At 39.5% G+C, this 20445-nt stretch overlaps 2 protein-coding genes and 1 long non-coding RNA gene across 6 annotated transcripts in view; 1 reads left to right on the top strand and 2 right to left on the bottom strand.

Moving 5' to 3' along the window:
• The window catches only part of LOC103024772 (thrombospondin type-1 domain-containing protein 4), a 114238-nt gene extending 112259 nt beyond the window's left edge, over positions 1 to 1979 (bottom strand). For all 3 annotated transcript variants that reach the window (XM_022679829.2, XM_022679830.2, XM_007251880.4), the window contains exon 1: positions 1761 to 1979. The gene's annotated coding sequence lies outside the window, so the exon portion shown is untranslated. The remainder of the gene's footprint in view (positions 1 to 1760) is intronic.
• Positions 1 to 20445, top strand: part of LOC125804591 (uncharacterized) — a 349596-nt gene that overhangs the window by 190831 nt on the left and 138320 nt on the right. The gene's annotated exons all lie outside the window — the stretch shown is intronic.
• Positions 7905 to 20445, bottom strand: part of LOC103024138 (leucine-rich repeat-containing protein 49) — a 78259-nt gene continuing 65718 nt past the window's right edge. The window contains exons 15-18 of one of the 2 annotated variants that reach the window (XM_022679832.2): positions 18718 to 18903; positions 16811 to 16920; positions 12055 to 12208; positions 7905 to 8892 (exon numbers count right to left, since the gene is read on the bottom strand). In XM_022679832.2, the coding sequence (XP_022535553.1) occupies positions 8677 to 8892; positions 12055 to 12208; positions 16811 to 16920; positions 18718 to 18903 (666 nt within the window). In that variant the 3' untranslated portion in view covers positions 7905 to 8676. Of the gene's footprint in view, positions 8893 to 12054; positions 12209 to 12228; positions 15080 to 16810; positions 16921 to 18717; positions 18904 to 20445 lie in introns of those variants that run through there. The other variant, XM_049483620.1, reaches the window with a different exon arrangement.

Below are 20445 nucleotides of genomic sequence, written 5' to 3'. Positions count from 1 at the left end.
CTAGACATAAAGTGGAATTGTACCATGACATTTAGTGAGATGTATGTAATCTGTTGTGTTTGGGCACTTTTGGTGGACTGAGCTAAGTGTGAACTGAGTGAATAAGCAACCCTTCATCCTCCCCCACTGTGTTTCTAGCCCCAGTACTTTTTGTAGTGTGTTCAAAGTTACAAATTGATGATTAGTCAACACTAAAAATTACTAAATTTACTATAATCTACATTATCAATTATGTTGACTAATTTGTTGCAGCTCTAGTTAAAAATATAGGTTAATTTAGGAACTTTTAAGGGTTCTTCAGTTTGAGTCTGTTGAGCATACTCTTCATGTGCTTCAGATTTGTTTTGAAGGTTCCTCAAAGTGCCTTAAGGGGTTCATCTAAACTTTTAAACTAAAAAAAACATAGTTCCTCAGGGAAATTTGTACATTTAACAACTGTTCACAGTGGTGGTGAATGGAAACCAGCATCTGAAGACTTAATAAAGCTTCACCACAAAGTTATTACACTAAATGACTATAAATATAATGTATGGTGCTTTTATTTGCTGTCTTGGGTCAGTTCTGGGAAACGTTTTTGAAACTTTTGAAAATGTAAAGTATTTTCCAATCATTTTATATTAAACTTTCCTCTTAATTATTTCCATTATCATCACATATAAAATAGAAGTTTAGTTTTACCACACTGTTAAAAAACACAACTTAAAATGCTTAAATTGATTTGACAAGAAATATTGAATTGTACTGTTAACTATAGCAAACTAATTGCCTCAACTAAGATTATTAAGTTTCTTGTTGAAAGTTAGTAGTTGAACTGTAGTTGAGGCTAAGCCAACTACTCTGCCCTACTGCACATGCTCAGTTTTTACCTGATGCTGCTCACACTATTTGCATATTGGGAGTGTCCTCCCACCTCTCCCTCACCATCAGTATGTGGTCATTCTCCACAGGCTGCTGCCTTCTCTTGGGATTTGCATATGTGTTATATAATAGTATATTATATGCCTGGCCTCAGTGTTAAAGGTTATAAGAGCAAGTGTTTTTTTGTGTGTTTTGTTTTATTTTTTTTTAAATCATTTTTACAGTGCAGTGGTTTTGGACATTTATTTAAACGACCAGATTGGTGCCAAATTTCTATATTTGATTGTTTAAAAACTGCTGTAACACACAAACTATACGGACAAAAGTACTGGGACACCTGCTCATTCATTGCTTCTTTGAAATCAAGGATATTAAAACTTTTGTTGAAGAAAAGGCTTTCTACTAAAATGACTGACTTGGGGGGACAAAAGTTTTAAACTGAGCATATGTGTGCATAAGTGCTGTCCATTGTTTCTTCTAAAAGCAATGGAATGAAATATATTAATTTATATAAATTTAATATTAATATTTGATTGCATTCAGTGAAAAGAGCATCAGTAAGCTTAGAATGTTGGATCATCCCCAAATGACTTGTAAAAAATTACAATAACCTGCACTGGAGATTTTTCCTTCTCCTATAGGATCACTATTTCTGACATGCAATATGAAATGCTATATAAGAACTACTTTATTTCCCCCCCAAAAAACATAAAATGCAACATTTAAAAGGTAATAAAGACCCGATTGGCTGTAAAACTAACTGCCCAAGTTACACAAACTACACAAGTATCTGAGGTCTGCGTGTTCACTGCAGAATCTGTCAGTATTCAGTACCTGAGAGGTAAAACACTGTAACACACTTCACTTCACGCAGAGAGAAGAGAGGAGAGGGGCACTCTTACCGTGCCTGCGGTTCCTCCAGAGCGCGCGCTCCTCTAATGGAGATGTTATTCATTCAGTTCCAGCTGATTTAAAGTTTACAGCAAATATAAAAAGGCAGACAGACCCCCTGCAGCCCCCCACCTTCACCTCCTCCATGACTCTGATCCGTACAGTTCCCTGAGCATGAGACCAGCAACAGCTCCAACACACACACACACACAGATGAGAGGAGTGTGTGAGATCCCTCACTGTTCACTTACTGTTCACTTACTCTCTCTTACTGTTAGTGAGAGAAATGTGGCTGTGGAGGTAGAAAACGCGCCACCTGGTGGACACTCAGAGAAAGAGCGCGAGAGAGAGTGGGAGTGAGACAGACATACAGAAAGACAGACGGGGGAAGACCGGCAGAGAGAGCGAGAGAGTGAGGAGGAGGAGGCAGACAGACACTGACAGAGAGAAAGAGGCAGAGAGAAACAGACAACTGGACAGAAATTGAGAGAGTGAGAGGGAGAAAGAGGCAGACAGACACTGAGAGAAAGAGACAAAAATACAGAAAGAGAAACAGACAGAAAGTGGCAGTCAGTTGGACAGAAATTGAGAGAGAGAGAGAGAGAGAGAGAAAGAGACAGAGACAGAACTACAGAAAGAGAAACAGACAGAGAAAGAAAAAGAGGCAAACAGTTGGATAGAAATTGAGATAGAGAGAGAGAGAGAGAGAGAGAGAGAGAGAGAGACAGACAGAAAAAGAGGCAGACAGACATTTCGACAGAGAGAGGAAGAAAAAGACAGACAGACAGAAATACAGAAAGAGAGAGGGAAAAACAGTTACAGAATCAAGAGAGTGAGAAAGGCAGGCAGACAGAAATAAAGAGAGAGGAAGAAAATTGGACGTAGACAGAGCGATGGTGAGAGGAGGAAAGACACAGACACACATATACAGAAAGAGAGAGAGGCAGACAGACAGAAATACAGACACAGAGAGAGAGAGAGAGGCAGACAGTCTAACATATAGGCAGACAGAAACAGAAAGAGAGAGAGAGACTCTATGTCTAAATTATTGTGGATAGCCCAGTCTAGTCCCTGTAGAGTTAAAATATGTCATTCATGCTTAATGCTAGGCACATCCAAGTCAAGGCTTAATTAGACCTAACGCAGCAGAACACAGTTCTCTCCATCCAATAGTTTTGGGATGAGTTGGGAAGTTGGGAATGAGATGGGATGGTTTGCTCCAATTGACCTCAGTAATGCTCAAAACTGTCTTCTCTGGACAGAAGACAATTATTTCAACAAAAGCAGGGTAAACTCTTTAATGCACTTATTTATCTTAAGTTAAATTGAGGGGTATAAAGCCCCCCCTAGCATTGAGCTGTTGAGCAGAAGAACTGTGTTCTCTGAATTAACGAGACTCTATTCAATACCTTTAGGATGAGAATGTGTGTGAGAGACTGTATACCAAAGGATTGATGTTTTCCTTTCAGTACATTCATATCTCATGCAACAGAATGTAGAGTCTATAATTAATGAAAACAATTACAGAATGCCTGATTGGATAGATTATTCCATTACAGAACAGTACAACACAGCTGCATTGTTTCTGGTGTCAGTGAGAAAGTAAACATCGCAAAATGGTGCAAATGTATGATGGAGGTCTGCCAGGATCCTTTACGTTCCAGAATCTGTAGGGACCCAAGACCCAAACTGACAAGAAGGGCTTCAGTGACTACCATATAGTACATCATCATCAGGAAACTCTTAATGAATCTGGTAAACTGAAGGCTTCAGACTAAAAAAATAAGTCATACCTTCCCTACATATACAGCACAGTGGTACCTAACTCACTCACCCAGGTCCCCAGCCCTGGTCCCCACTCCCTGAGGTCCCCAACCCTGGTCCCTATTCACCCAGGTCCCCAAAATCTGGTCCCCAACTCAACCACATTCCCAACCCTGGTCCCCAACTCAACCACATTCCTAACCCTGGTCCCCACTCACCCAGGTCCCCAGCCCTGGTCCCCACTCACCCAGGTCCCCATTCACCCAAGTCCCCAACTCAAACACATTCCCAAACCTGGTCCCCAACTCAACCACATTCCTAACCCTGGTCCCCACTCACCCAGGTCCCCAGCCCTGGTCCCCACTCACCCAGGTCCCCAGCCCTGGTCCCCAATCACCCAAGTCCCCAACTCCACCACATTCCCAAACCTGGTCCCCAACTCCACCACATTCCCAAACCTGGTCCCCAACTCCACCACATTCCCAAACCTGGTCCCAAACTCAACCACATTCCCAACCCTGGTCCCCACTCACCCAGGTCCCCAGCCCTGGTCCCCAATCACCCAAGTCCCCAACTCAACCACATTCCCAACCCTGGTCCCCAACTCAACCACATTCCCAACCCTGGTCCCCACTCACCCAGGTCCCCAGCCCTGGTCCCCACTCACCCAGGACCCCATTCACCCAAGTCCCCAACTCAAACACATTCCCAACCCTGGTCCCTACTCACCCAGGTCCCCAAATCTGGTACCCACTCACCCAGGTCCTGACTCACCAGGGGTTTTAGATTACATAGTTCTTAGCCTTAGGGACATTTTGCAACCCAGTGCTTTAAAACCTATAAATGCTTTGAAAATGTAAGGGTAAGTTAATGCATGAATAATTTGTTTTATTTTCTAACAGTTCATCATGTACTATATCCTTGGTTGGGCCAAGGTGTTAAAAAAATAAATAAATAAAATAAACAGCTACAGTATGTCTCTAAGTACATGAAATTGGTTAAAAGATATATCTAACAGTGATAATGTCCTAAAATATTTGGGTCCTACTGTACTTTACAGTAAAGTGTAGAGAACTATAAAGTGTAATGCGGTGTTCACTTCTAAAGGACGGGTGAAGAAAATGAAGAAGAGCAGCTCTTCAACACAGATGATTTCTGCTTGCCTTCACAAAAACTTCACCTTCTCTTAAGTCCATGGACGTGTTTCATCCTTTTCCGCCTCAGGGTTTTTTCCTGCACTGCTATCAAGGGATTTTGCTGGATTAGAGCTGCAGTGCTCTAAATTTAAATGACAGCAGCGCCTTAAATTCGCATGACAGTTTCATGGCCAAGCGATATTAATTCAACTGTACTGATGACAGACATGCACACACACCTTTTGTTTGAGCGGACCACTATGATCACATCCCAGTGACCCTTCAACTCCGCTGCTAAAGGAAAAGCTTACTTCCAACCAGCGACTGTAGAAAGCATTGACACCATGGGTCCATTTCTTTCTGTTCTTTATGTAAATAAGACCAGTACCTTACACAACGTTGTCTAACGTGTAACCAGAGTCTGCATTGTAGAGGGCAGAGGTGGAACCAGACTCACATACTCATTTGTAGACCCGCCCCTTTCTCTCAGACCAAGTGTGTCTCATGCCGCCTTCATTGAGTTTACAGTGCAGCCTGAAAGACCAGAATTAAGGCAGATTTTTTCCACTGGATACCTAATTACCTAAAGTACCTGGATACCTAAAGTAAGTTTAATGGGTTAACTGCAATAGTGCAGTTCATGTTCTTTTTGTTAATAATTTCTTTTTTCAAAGGACTGCAAATTACAGTTCAGGAACTACGTTTACCATTAAGAAGCTCCATTTACCATTAAGAAGGTCTTAAGCTACTTTGGTCCAGTTTAACCCACAAACTGCTGTAAGAAAATCAGCACACACTGGCAATGACTAAAATAGGAAAAATATATATTTTTAATGGCTAGATTACATATACTATGCACATGTACACATGCCAGCACATCTAACTACACTAACCAATAAGATCATAATGCTCATTTTATGCTAACATCACACTTAACTGGAAAAAGTACTACTTTGTACAGTGTCTGTTAGTGTGACCAACAACATTAGTATCAATAATAAAATGATTGACTGTTTGACTGTCAATGACTTCATTGTGTAATCCTGCCTTCTTGCAAGGTATAAAATACTAGAAAGCCAGACTTGAGTTACTTTTTGATAAAGTGCTTCATCAAAAAAGTGACTTACTACTGCCTAAGTGGAAGTAAAAGTAAAAATAATACTTCAGTAGATACAGATACAGTATTTTAGTACTTAAGTACAGTAGTGGAGTAAAAAGAATTCTCCAGTAGATACAGATATTTTTTTTTAGTACTCAAGTACAGCAGTGGAGTAAAAATAATACTCTAGTAAATACAGATACAGTATTTTAGTACTTAAGTACAGTAGTTTAATTCTTCTACTTCCTTACAATACATGTTGATCTTTTGTCTCATATTTATATTTTAATATCAAACCCAAATGTTTTCAGCACCTCAAAGAGGCACATCAGCAGCAATGAGAGATCTGCAGTGTGTCTGTGATTAAAGGATATAAAGAAAGCTTGTTTTTTCTTTTCTTTTTGATTTTAGATAAATCCACTCCGCTTCAGTGCTCATACTATCGGATAACTGCAGCATCTTCCACCCAATAATTAAACATCTAGGACTTTCTCATAAAATTGCCTCAATGGCTTCCTAACACATTCCACTTTTCAAGAGCACTTCAGAAAGATAAGTTGGAAAATCTTAACTTTTGAAAAAGTATTGTAAAGCAATGAATGTACAAAAATCTATTGCTTAATCTTACAGAATGCAACAAAATGTTTTTGTTATCTAGATTTTTTTTTTTAGCTTGAAGCAGCACATTTTGTACATTTCTTTCACATGTACAGATTTGGATAAGCCCAACTTTACCATCTCACAGAATTCCCTTGTGACTGATTTCTCATCTGCTTGTGAAAGACATCTTTATCAAGCGATTTCAGGCTCCTGAAGATTCAGCTCATAGTGATGCTGTTGAGTGTAAAATTGTAAAGTCAGTTATGAGTTATGAAAGGAAAATTGCAACCAGGTTCACATATCTTGACAGTTCTTAACATTCACAAATGTTAATGACCTGTTACTGTCTGTATTGTTAATTTGCAACCAATTTGTCCCTGAAACAGTACATAGGTGCACATAGCCACTGGAAGGATGTAATAAATGATGGGACCAGTCACTGGTGATGATATTAATGCTTCTTAACGCTTCCTTTCAATATGGAGATTTGCACAAGCGCAGTAGCCACAACCAGCTGACATATCACTTTTTGCACTTTGAACTAAAAACTAAAGTTTTTAACTAATTTCATCCCCTTTCACGCCCTTCTCTGCTTGCAGACTCTGTTTCGTTTCTCCTCCTTTCTTCCCACCGCCAGTTGGGTCCAGTTTGGTCTTGGTGGCTGCCCAGGGGTTTGGCTCCGCCCCTGCTTCCGACATACGACAGGATCTGCGAGGGTCCAGAGGTTGCATACCTGGGGCGACAACAGGGCCTACGCCAAAGACTTACTTTACATAAACTGTTATCTAATACATTGTTAATACTATTGAAATTAAAGCTATTATTGCGCTATTGCTTCTGAAGTCTTTCTGTTGGAACAGAAAGTCCTATAAGGTATTTGGCCTCCTTCAGTAACAGCACTAAGCATGTGCATACAGGCAAAAAGATACATCTTTGTACTACTTTCCCTATATAGCTACAAGTGATGGGAATTCTGATTAATGAGCTACAATCCTATTTGTAGGCATTAATCCAATGAAGGAAATCTGAATATGTTGTTATGTGATCACTTAAATAAATAAATCATACAACTTATCTAGAAATGCAAGCTCAGCATAATTCTGTGAGAAGACTCTAATGCTATGTCACCTTAGCTTGATCAATCACTAGCATCACCCTTGACTTCCTGCTTTCAGAAGTGGTTGATACAAGATTTTTCCCCTCCATCCTCTCCACTGCCTCCAGGTTGGTTCTGTCCAGTTGTCCGGGGGTTGGCTCTGCCTCTGCCTTCTACACACGACAGGACTTGCAGTCCAGATGCTACAAAGTCTGGATTGATGACGGGGCCAACACCAAAGACTTTTACTAAGATATTGTTTCTGATAAAACTGTAAATATTTTATATAGTTCTTTTATAGGCTCTCCCCTGAATTCTCCTGATAGAACTGGCATCTGGCACCAATCATCAACTTTTACACCTTTGGTTTAGTTATGCACAAATGTACAAATGTACTCACTTCACTTCACAGAAGTGCTGTTGGTTTTGCTATTGGAAATACACTTCTAGTGAAACCTCAAAAAGTTCATCATTCTTTTTTAATATTCCGTAAAATTCAGAACAGAACAAAAACTGTGCAAGAACAGTAGAAGTCATTTGGATGTCATTCAGCGGCGTAAGGCTTAGAGAGAAGACAGGAGGATGCTAGAATAGATCAAAATCAAAGGCTGTTCCAGTCTTATGTGTGGGCAGAATGAGATGTGGACTGACTGTTTATTTTCAGGAACTAACCTATGGTAGGATATTTTGATCAGAGACTGACCTATGCTAGTAAGTTTGTCCGAGAACTGACCTATGACCTATGTTCGGAGCACCATTAGGAAGACCAGAACAACACAGCACAGCCTGGTTTACTACTGAGAGTAATGCTCTGGTACAGATGAAGTGAATGACTGAACTAAGAAACATCACAGGCATCGTTTCACATTCACATTCACATTCAGTCAGGTGCATCTCTCTATCTCTCTCAGGCAGAGGAGTTCTGTGATAGATAATCTCTATATCTCTCAGGTAGACTGGTTTTATTTTCTCCATCCATCCATCCATCCATCCATCAACGTTTGATCTATTGCGAATTAAAGTCTCCATAGGAGACTCTGAGTTTGGGAACGAGAGAGAATCGTGAAACCTGGAGAGGGAGATGAAAAAACGAATGCTGGGAATGTTGTTGTTTTTCCTGGGTGGGGTAAGTGCAGAGTCGTCCCTTCATTCCTCTCCTCCCACTTTCTGATCTCTCTCTTTTTCATCCTGCATCCTTCTTCACTACGGTTTTCTCTCTCTCTCTCTCTCTTTCATTTGCTGTGGGCGAGCGAGTTCAGGCAGGTCCGTCTGTAGGCTGGCGTGTCCCTCATCTCTACCACCGAGTCCCTCACCATCTCCACGAACACAGCGGGCCACAGCTTATGCAGAGCGTCCCCCTTTACACTGGTGCTGGAAGCTCTGTGCACCAACCCTTTCAGGTACTGCTCCACCATCAGCCCACGCTCCAGAACCTCACCTCCACTTTCCTGATGGCCCAACCGCACAGGCAGAACGAAGGAGAACAAACAGAGAGTTACAGTTAGTACTGGGATTGGAGCAGTAATACAGAACACATCACTCTCTGCCATTGTACACTGTATTAGGGCTGGCCCGAATAGCGTTTTTTGAGCTCCGGATATTCGGCACTGATTCGAAGCGAATATTCGAATATTCGTTTTTAAAAAAAGAGGTAAAAAAAAAAAAAAAAAGCAAATCACGGCCCCTTTAATCCACTGAAAAATGTTCAATTTGCTCTGACCGACGAGACATATTCACCCCGGATTTTTGGTGTTTTTATCCCGGATTTTTGTGTTTTCACCCCATATTTTTTCTGTGTTTTTAGCCCAGATTTCTTTGTGTTTTCATCACGGAATTTCTGCTGCCCCACACCGCGGCTGCTGCTGCACGGTTTCTCCGCTGCGCAAGCCAGCCCAGTAAATTGCTGTTTGTGTTTTCACACTTAGGCTATTTGCTTAAAAAAACAAACAAAAAAAACGTTTGTTCAGGAAGTATTTTATATTCTTAAACATTGTTAATTATATTAGAGGACAGTCATTGTAAACTGTACTTGGTCTATTTCGGTTAAAGGATTGTGCAGGGCATATTACTGATTTTGTATTTTTGCACTTGGGCTATAAGCTCAATATTAAATATTTCGTTTGCTTAGAAATTATTTTATATTTTTAAACCATTTTAAATTATATTAGATAAGAGGAAATTCGTTCAGACATCATTTTTGTAGGCCAGGCTTTTGTAACCGATTTAGCCCCTACTGTTGCCACATTACCCCTTACGTTTTATTATATAAATCAGTTTCGAAGAGCCTGCATTTTTTTTATCATGTATAATAGAGGTCTGCGCGAGACTGATTTTTAAACCCACTCTTCCACGCTCCGCGTTTCTGTCTCGTTACCGCTCCGCAAAAAAATTGCTTCTTTTAATCCCGCGCCCGCCCGCCACATACACATTTCTGCCGCTCCCGCCCCACGTTCCTAATGTAAATTAAATAAACTACATTTAATGCTTCAAATTTACTTATATATTTATTAAAACAGCAGCGCTGAATAGTGTGGTCCCGTTCCTTACCCCAGTCCAAACACCATCGGTGTGTGCGTGTGTGTGTCGGTCCATCCTGCGCGTTGAGAGTTTTCTTTAGGTTTTTTTTTTTTTACAATTATTACAGTTTTCTTAACTATTTATTAATTTGCTCCCGCATCGTCTGGATTAAACTCCCGCTCCAGCCAATAACAGTTCAGTTCTGTCCCGCGCGCAGCATATTCTGACGGGACCCGCGAGAACAGAAGTGGTTAGAGTGAGGTGGAACTCTGGAAAGGAGAAAAAAAACGAATATCCGAATACCAAAATTAAAAACCGAATACCTACTCAACGAACGAATATCCGAATACCCGAATATTCGGGTCCAGCCCTACACTGTATACACTAACAATGAAAGGTATATACAGCTCTGGAAAAATTCTGAATCAGTTTCTCTGATTTTGCTATTTATAGGTATAAGTTTGAGTAAAATAAACATTGTTGTTTTATTCTTTAAACTACAGACAACATTTCTCCCAAATTCCAAATAAAAATATTGTCTTTTAATTTTTTTTTTTTTTTGCCTAAAATAGGAAATGGCTAAACTTAACAAAAAATATGCAGAACTTTCAGACCTCAAATAATGCAAAGAAAACAAGTTCATATTTATAAAATTCAATATTTGGTGTAATAACCCTGTTTTTTAATCACAGTTTTTTATGTATTTTGGCATGTTCTCCTTCACCAGTATTTTGGATGACTTGAATTTTGGTGCAAAAATTCAATTAGTTCTGCCTGGTTTGATAGCTTGTGATCGTCCATCTTCCTCTTGATTATATTCCAGAGGTTTTCAATTTGGTAAAATCAAAGAAACTCATCATTATTAAGTGGTCTCTTATTTTTTTTCCAGAGCTGTATATTATTTACTGATCTTAATGGTTCACTTTTATTACTAAAATTAATAACTAAAAGAAATTTGGTCCCATTTTTTAAAAGAGCCTGGTAAAAAAGGTTTTATTACTTTTTACATTACTTTTTGTTTATATGCTAAAATGTGGAATAAATCTTATAACTAACATTCACTCTCTTTCACTCCGTTCTTATTCTTCTCCTTCTCTTACACTCCCCATCTTATTTAAATGTTTTGTGTTGAGTATTGTTTTGGTGATAGTCTAACCCAAAATAGCACATAATTGTGAAGTGGAATGAACAATGGTTTTCTTTTTGCCACTCTTTCATAGACGCCAGATTTGTGGAGTGCCCGACTTAAAGTTGTCCTGTGGACAGATTCTCAACACCTGATCTGTGGATTTCTGCAGCTCCTCCAGAGTGTCCATGGGCCTCTTGGCTGCTTCTCTGACTAGTGCTCTCCTTGCCCGATCTGTTAGTTTTGGGTGGACGACCATGTCTTGCTAGGATGGTGATTGTAGAATACTTTTTCCATTTATGGATGATGGGTTGAACAGTGCTCCTTGGGATGTTCAAAGTTTGGGAGATGTTTTTATAAACTAAACTTCTTTACAACTTTATTTCTGACCCGTCTGTTGAGTTCCTTGGTCTTCATTATGCTGTTTTTCACAAGTGTTCTCTAATAAACCACTGAGGCCTTCACAGAACAGGTGTTTATATTTATACCGAGACTAAATTACACACAGCTGGACTCTACTAACTAATTAAGTGACTACTGAAGGCAATAGATTGCACTGGATTTTATTTAGAGGCTGAGTACTTACACGTCAAACTTTTCAGATTGTTTTTTGATTAAAATTTAAATAAAACCATGTATCATTTTCATTTCACTTTACAACTATGTGCTACTTTATGTTGGTCTATCACTTACAATCTGCCAATATAAAGCAAACATTTGTCAAATTGTATCTGCTTAATCCATTGCTTAATCTGATTTCTAGACCTTGGAGAAATTGGAGTATGCTATTTAAATGTTTTAAAAAAAGAAAGACACGACTGAATGGATTTCTTTACTGTATAATAAATATAGACTGCCTATTTAACCATATGCCTTTCAATGAATGTCTTTAAAATTCTTTGAAAGCACTCAGTTGTATCTAAACTTCTGACAGGCAATGGGAGTTAAAGTGCTGTCAGTGTGTTACCTCAGGGCTTTCGGAGCTGCAGTCTCTGCTGGGGTAGTTAAAGAGCGCCCGGCTCATGCTCTCTCCCAGCAGCTTCCCGTTTTCCTTCAGCTCCTCAGGGCTCAAACCAGCCCTGCGACCCCTCCCCTCCAGCAGGAACTGCAGCTGCCTCTTCCTACAGCAAAACAGAGATAGACAGAGTCAACAGTTTAGATACAATCAATTATTTTCATCTATGAAGATAAGGTATTGTATTTTTATAAGGTACTGTATATGTATATTTACATCAATATAGATGGCACATTGCTATTGTTGCACATTGTTTTTTTTTTTTTTTTTTATCCCATTTTCTTCACAGTTTAGAAGCTTAATTACTCTCTAACCAGCAATCTGTCTTATACTACTAATACCCCTAGCTTTGGGTGTGATGTGGGGAGACTCAGACTCTGGCTGCTGATGTCCTATTGTTGCACATTGTTACAGTATGTTTAAATTTTAAATCCTGTGAGTAAATAGTGTGTTTGCAGATAATAGTGCAGACATCATAGCTATACACAATTACTCCAATCAGTTGCCTGCTGTTCAGTACCACTCAACCATACACAGACCTAAACAGCAAAAAAAAATATATATTACTTCCAATCAGGAAGTAATTAGTACTGCAGTTTTAAGTGTGTATACACTATTAGTGTCGTATTATTCGTTGTAATTCAGTTTAAATCAATTACAACTTTTAGAAAATTAGGTAAAATTAGGGAAAAATGTGGGAAAATAATACAAAGCACAATCAAATGGCGTTTTCAATTTATTTTGAATTTAGTTTTGCACAGTCTGAAAAAGAAAAAGATGTCATCTTAAATGCATCATAGATTGCTCTAAGATCTAAATGTACTTTTTGGCAATTATGCTGCATTACAAAAGTGTAGCAACACAACGGCACACCAAGACAGGTTTTGGAATTTCTGTTAATAATAGTGTGATTGGCCATTTTTGTTTTTACTTTGATCTGGAGCACAGAGCATCCACGTCTACCAAAAAAGATTGGGTGGTCCTGATGAGAGTCAGTTTCATCAGAACGTTTTTGATGGTCTATGTGACTGCACTTGATATTTTTAAAGTACTTAACATTTTTTGGGCTGATTGATCTTTATTTCCTAAATACATTTTTTTCTTTACTTAGTTAAGTAGTTCTTGCCATTATATGGATTAGATCATGACTCAAATAGGGTATTTCACTGTATACCAACTCTGCCTCTTCACTCTTCACAATTAACTCTTGATAAGTTCAGCACAGCTGTTAACTGAAAGCCTGAATTCCAGGTGACTCTACCTCATAAATCTGACTGAGAAAATCCAGCCAAGATGTGCAAAACTGTCATCTATGCAAAAGGTGCTACTTTGAAGAATCTAAAAAATAAAACATATTCTGGTTTGTTTGACACATCTATGTTAACTATAGAATTCCATATGTTTTGCTTCATAATTTGGTTGACTTTAGTATTAATCTACAAAAAACACTGAAATTAAGCTGCGTCCACACTATTGACTTGTACTGTATGTTGGGTAAGGGCGTAAGGGGTAAGGCAGGGAAATTGTGTATGTTTTATTTTGTTGCCAAACGACTCCTTTAATCCAATCTTCAGTGCGTGTCTAAGCTCAGTCAGTCACTGCTGCTCTGTAGGTGTATCAGCTGGAATACCTGGAAGCAGCTCATTGAGAAACTATGTTTCATATGAAGAGTTCCCTACTGGAGCCTCAGCCAACACAGCCTGCGGTGTTTAGGTAATTCTCAACCAGCGGCTGATTCTCTCTCTCTCTCTCTCTCTCTCTCTCTCTCTCTCACTCTCTCTCTCACTCTCTCTCTCTCATACACACGTCCGTACAGTGCTGTAAGGGATGAAAAATGGCAGCTGCTTTGAACAAGCACTGGCCTGCCATCACCAGGCCATGAGCACACATTTACACACACGACCTACTGCCAGGGCTATAAAAATATCTCAGGAACTTACACACACAAACACACCCGTACATCCATGCCCACACACACCCTTGCATCCTCTCTGGCAGCCACCACCACCACGCTCACACCTCTGGACTATAAAGAGGAAACTTCAGGCTCTCTGAAAGTGACCGCAAGACCCCTCATACAATAATGAACCATTAATCAACGGCATTCACTTCCACGTCCAGTTCAAGGACGCTGCACTGCTGTGAGCGGTCAGGGGGAGTTGAAGGATGAACGGAGGGGGGAAGATGGGAGTCAGCAATCTGGTCCATTTCTCAGGCAAGGCCAATTTAACCCATTCATGTCCATATTTAAACAGATTTTGAACAGTTTTTATAATGATTTTAAGAAATATGTGACACAGACCATTTAAAAGCTGTATGTAAAGCTCCTCAAAGCACTCTGTCTTTTACTTTAACTCATGAGGTTCCTAATTGACATACAGTAAAAGTCCTGAGAGCATCATTACAAGACAGTGTGTGAATCTGTGTTTATTTATCTGACCTAATCCACAGAATTTACAGAAAGTGCTGGAGATAAAAGAGCTTCTTCAAAAATGCTAATTATTTGCTTTTACAGATCTAAAAATTTAAATGCTAATTAATTAAATTACATTACATTCTATATGCCTAGTTCTGATAAGAATATTGGAACAAAATGTTACAATACAATTTTATTTATTTTTTACAATTTCGAATTAGACATCAATATTCAAAAATGGGCAATAAATAATAAATAATAAAAATAATAAAACAATAAATAACAGGCACTGATTAATGTTTTTTCATTATTTTTCCTTACCATAATAAAAGTATTTATTAGGCATGAATGAATTATTGAAATAACACTAATAAGAGTCCACCATATTAAACACTATTATACACAAATGCTGCATCAGCAGCAGTTGGAAAAGAGGTGGTGGCTGACTTCACATGTGTCGAAGGAAACATGCTAGTCTTCACACTCCTTGTGCTGTAGTATCACTAGTGATAAAGGATATACAGCTGAGCAGCAGCTGGATTGGTGGGATAATCGGCCTAGCTAAATTGGAGAGAAAAAAATAGGAGAAAAAAAATCTTTAGAAAAATCTTTAGAAAAAAAAAAACACACACAAACCCCATATGTGAACCTTAGGGAAATAAAACAAAAGAAAAATAAGGGCACCTCTTAATAAGAACCCATAAATATATGCATGAATTCAAATACAATATCTCTAATATGATCTTCTTTTACACACAAAAAGCCAAAATACATAAAAAAAAACCCCCAAACACTGCACACAGACCTCACAATCTCCAGGATCTAAGTCATATAGTGTGCTGTGGATTCCCACCCATCAAAATGAGATTTCAGCACTCCACTACTCTAGAGGTCTGGAATCCTTTTTTGTTTTTTAAATTATTTATACATAATCCATTATTCACACAGCACTTTAAATGGTTTATGCACTGCTGAGGTAGCGAGCAGTCACTGCTCTTCCTTCCTCTAGACCTCTATGATTAGATGACAGGGTTTGGCCGATGTGTTATTGTAGTAGCCTTGAAGCAGTTGTGGGTTAAGTGCATTGATTAAGCTCACATTAGCAGTAGTTAGAGGAAAGCACGGAAACACCCTCGCTGACCAAGGGTAGAACAATTCTCTTCTTTTATGCTTCTTCCTCTTCAGGGTTGTGGTGGGTCAGGAGTCTATTTGAAATCATTGGGTGTGAGGCAGGATCACCCCATAGACCACACAACCATTCACTAGGGGCAAATTAGTATATTTAGTATGGCAAATTCACGCACCATATGTATTTTTAGGTACATTAAAGCAGATTGAGTGTGCGTGCAAGCCTGTGGGGGAGTGGGGAGGGGGCAGATCCACGCTCCGGCACGATTCAACCAAACCATCCCTAGTGTGAGTACACCTTTAAAATACTTTCTTTAAAGGTGAAATGCCCTTAATTAAGGTCAGGGGTAAAACAGAGAACAGACCCAGCTATCTACTTTTGTAGACTTGTAGACAATGCCATCTACTTTTCAACTAGTAGCTGTAGAACTCTAAGGATTCTGGAATTCGGTCTTATAGATTTTTATTTCTATGAGAGAAGCTACAAGAGAATGAAAGTAGGGTTAACCTGCAAATGCAGTGTCAGCTAAGGCAACTTTGCTCAAAGAAGAAGGCTGAGCGGCTGACAGATTGGAGTGGTTTTGGCTGGGCTGAGGAATGCCTGATGATGCCAGGCAGGTACCACCCTGCCTCACAGACGGAATGCCCTGCTCAGGCAACGTTCACACATACGCTGTTAATAGAAGTCTCTTCTATTCACAGGCATGCAAACACATGTACACAAACTGTTACATTCAGACACTAAAAGAACACTTCAGTAACTCACCATTCACAGTATTAACAAAATTATTAACACATGAAAAGAGTTTTTCTTCCTTGGGTCGAGTAGCTGTCTCTACTAAACAGGTTAGGCTTTCTGTGATGAGAAGTGAGGATTTGATTGCATTCAGTGACAAGAGCACGAATGAGATCACCTGATCCCAAACTTCCCAACCCATCCCAAAAGTACTGGGATTCATTTTTTGTTCAGACAGACAAACAGATTTGACAGACAGCCTACAGCTCTCACATTACATGGTACTTAACATGGCGATTACACTGTTACTCAAGTTTCTAGGTAAGAAGAAAAGCAAACAGATTTGATTCAAATACACACATATAGTAAGAGTGGCAGGTTGTCGCTCACACACACAAACACACACACACACACACATACACACATACCTAGACTCTTCCAGTAGCAGCAACAAACGACAGCGTGGAGTTTCTGTGGAAGCAACGTGACCCAGAGTTCCAAAAAGGCGCTCTGACGCCATGACATCATTCAAGGTCACCTGATGCATACAAAGAAAAAAAAGGCAAAAATATAATGGTTATAAAACATAAAAACAACAACAAATAAAGTCAAGCAGACAAAACATTTCTAAAATTCAACATACACTGCCTGCCCAAAAAAGGCCACTGAATTTTACTAAGTAAATGATGTGGGGTTGTTGCTGCAGTTGGTCAGGTCTAGGTTCAGCAACAGTATGTGCTGAAAGAATGAGATCAGCTGACTACCTGAATATACTGAATATAGACCAGGTCATATTCCAAGATGACAATGCCAGGATTAATGGGGCTGGAATTGTAAAAGAGTGGTTCAGGGGGTATGAGAGTCCAGATCTTAACCTCATTGAGAATCTTTGGGATGTGCTGGATGGAGAAGAGCTGCTTTGTGCAGCGGTTGGTCAGACTCTACCATCATCAATGCTGCTGCAAGATCTTAGTGAAAAATTAATCCAGCTACACTGGATTGAAATAAATCCTGTGATGTCACAAAAGCTTATCGAAACAATGCCACCATTTTTTAAATTTTATTTATTATTATTTTTTTTTATTTTATTTCTAATTTTTCCCATTTTCTCCCCAATTTACACGGCCAATTACCCAACCCATTCATTAGGACTCCCCCTCAACACACCAGGAGGGTGAAGACCAGCACACGCCTCCTCCGACACATGCGAAGCCAGCCACCGCTTCTTTTCGAGCTGCTGCCGATGCAGCATTGCCGAGCAGCCAGCGCGCTTGGAGGAAAGCACAGCGGCTCGGCTCTGGTACACCAGCCCACAGACGCCCCGCGCTGCAGACATCACCACAGGAGTGATGTGGGGAAAGAGCGCCATCTACCCACCCAGAGGGAGCAGGGCCAATTTTGCTCCCTCTAACGCCGGCTCTAACGCCGGCAGCTTGATGGCAAAGCTGCATGAGCTGGGGTTCGAACCGGCGACCTCCTGCTCATAGTGGCAGCGCTTTAGACCGCTGGACCACTCGGCGCCAACAATGCAAGTCACAATCAAAGCTAAAGGTGCTCCGACAAAATATTAGTGTGGCCATTTTTTTGTGGCAACTTGTTTTTTGGCCAGGCAGTAAAGACCAGAATTTGCTAGAATTTCAGCTTATTTTCAGAACCATTTTGAGGATGCAACCGATGTATCATTCCAGGCCCCTGATTACCCACAATTCTATGTACAAGAACAACACAGAAAATGAATAAAACACCACAAAAAGTCTTCAGGGCAGAGTTTGTTTCAAAATGTGAAAAAAAATTTTTTTTTATTGTTTTCATGAAGAAAGTAAAAAGCAACAAGTAAAATGCAAAAGTATCCATTTTCCTTGTCAAGTTTTACACCACTTACAAGGAAAGGAGTGACCCTTATGACATGACTGCAAATCTAAAGAGCACCACTAGTCACTTATTCATTATTTATTACTAAAACCATTCATTATAATCAGTGTGGTCTAAATTGGCCCAAATAATACATACAAAAAACAATAATTTATATTTTTATGGACAAAAGTATTGGGACACCTGTTTATTTTTATTTTTTGTTTTTTTAGGGAAGGTTTAAAGATTTAAAACAGAGTTTAATCTGCTTTTGTTGGAGTAACATTCTCTACTGTCCATGGAGGCCTTTCTATAAAACTGTGGGACACTGCTATGAGGATTTAATAATAAGAGCATTAAGAACAGTTCAGAGCAGCTCATATGTATATTTGGACTGTATACTGGCTGATATTATCATTTTAGACACTTTTTACTATTCAGTTAGCAGAAATTTATGGTTTCTCTAAGTGAGTGTGTAGCTCACCTCAGTTCCATTGATCTTCTGCAGGCTGAGGTGGTTGAGTCTGTAGATAAGGAAGGCTCTCCACAGAGTCAGGCTGACTACTGGATTCCCCTCTGGGTGAATGGTGACCTGTTCCAGTCGCCGGACCTGCGCTAAAGCAGCTAACTGCAGCAGCCGTGTTATATTAGTCTCCATGAAGATCAGATGCTGAAAAAAGGAGAGGAGAGCAGTTAAAGTCATTTCAAATAAACACTCAGACTCTAATTGCATTCCAGGGCTGTATTCATAACGAACGTCAATCTCACGGTCAGGTTTCTTGGTGATCTTGGGCACATAAACAGATCTCAGAGCAGTGTGCCAAGTCTTTGCATAGACTTTTATGAACATCAGCCTTGGTGGGCTCTTTTTTTGGAGGTTTTGAGAAGAGACAGATTTCCTCTGTTTTAATAGGCTTTAAGTAATAGGCCTCTTTAAACGTTAGATTTTCTCAGGTTTCACAGGCCTTAAATAGACTGAAATTGAAAGTTAATACTCAGGTTTTTGTGACAGCCTTAGACATCTTCTCTACCGTCACTGACAGAGAGCTTAAGCAGCCTGAATAGAATGTTATGGTTGAAATGGCACTGTTATCCTAACTAAAAAAAAAAATTAACTGGAAAAAAACCAAAGCTCACTTATTGTTTATTTTAAAATCAGGGGACAACAGTCTCTACTAAAAGGAATTATACTGGATTTATGAGCATTGCTGTGCGAATTTGATTGCAATCAGCGACAACAGCATTACTAAGATCAGTATGTTTGATAATCTCCAACCGACTTCATCCGCAACTCATCCCAAAAGTATTGGATGGAGCACCAACATTCTAGAGTACACATTTCCAACTGCTCCACAGATCAATGCTGGGGGCTTTATATCTCTCTAGTCCACCTCTATCATATACATCAGGGGTCAGAAATAGGCAGCCCACAGCCCAGATGTGCCTGCAAGCATGAAACATTTGGCCCATGAGGTTGTTTCAACTATAATGAACGATAATGAAAAAAATAAAAAAATAAATAATAATAATAAAATGCTTCTCTGGGGAGCTTTTGTGTACATTCCTCCCCTGCCTCTCTCTCGTGCTCGGCCTGACTTTCGTTTCCACTCGTTCTCGTTTTTCTGCCCGTTCTTGGGCTCCCTATCTCCTTATAGGTGCATTTTTTCCCAGCTATTTCCCAATTCACTAGCTGTTGCAGTGGTAGTAAATTGGACTGTGACCCTGACAACACAGATTCGATCCCGTGTGTGTTTATTTATTTATTTTCTTCTTTCTTCTTGGGTTTACCTGCTTTGAGATCAACTGTGCTGCAACTGGGTTCAACAACCCTCTGGGCTGGAGAGCTACTAGTCTGTAGCACTCCATCCCATTACACTTCATTTTATAAAACAGAATTTTTTTTTTGTGGCCCACCACATAATGGCTTGGAAAATGTCTGGCCCGCAGCCAAACTTAATTTCCGACCCCTGATATACAGAATATTGGTTGATACCTTGCACTAAATTAAATTTTTTTTTATTTCTACAGCACTAATTTTGTCATTTATTCCGTTCAAAGTAAACTCCAGGGTTCATACACGTTTTAACCAATACTTTCCATGACTTTTTCATGACTTTTCCATGATTTCAAGGCAAATTGTCATGACAATACAATCTTTAAAACATCATGGACAATAAAACCAATCAACTAAAACTATTATGATAAAAAAAAA

This window comes from Astyanax mexicanus, chromosome 9 (genome assembly GCF_023375975.1).
Source record: "Astyanax mexicanus isolate ESR-SI-001 chromosome 9, AstMex3_surface, whole genome shotgun sequence".
NCBI classification, from domain to species: domain Eukaryota; kingdom Metazoa; phylum Chordata; class Actinopteri; order Characiformes; family Acestrorhamphidae; genus Astyanax; species Astyanax mexicanus.
The sequence above is the reverse complement of the archived record's forward strand: the minus strand, read 5'-3'. Positions and strand labels throughout refer to the sequence as shown.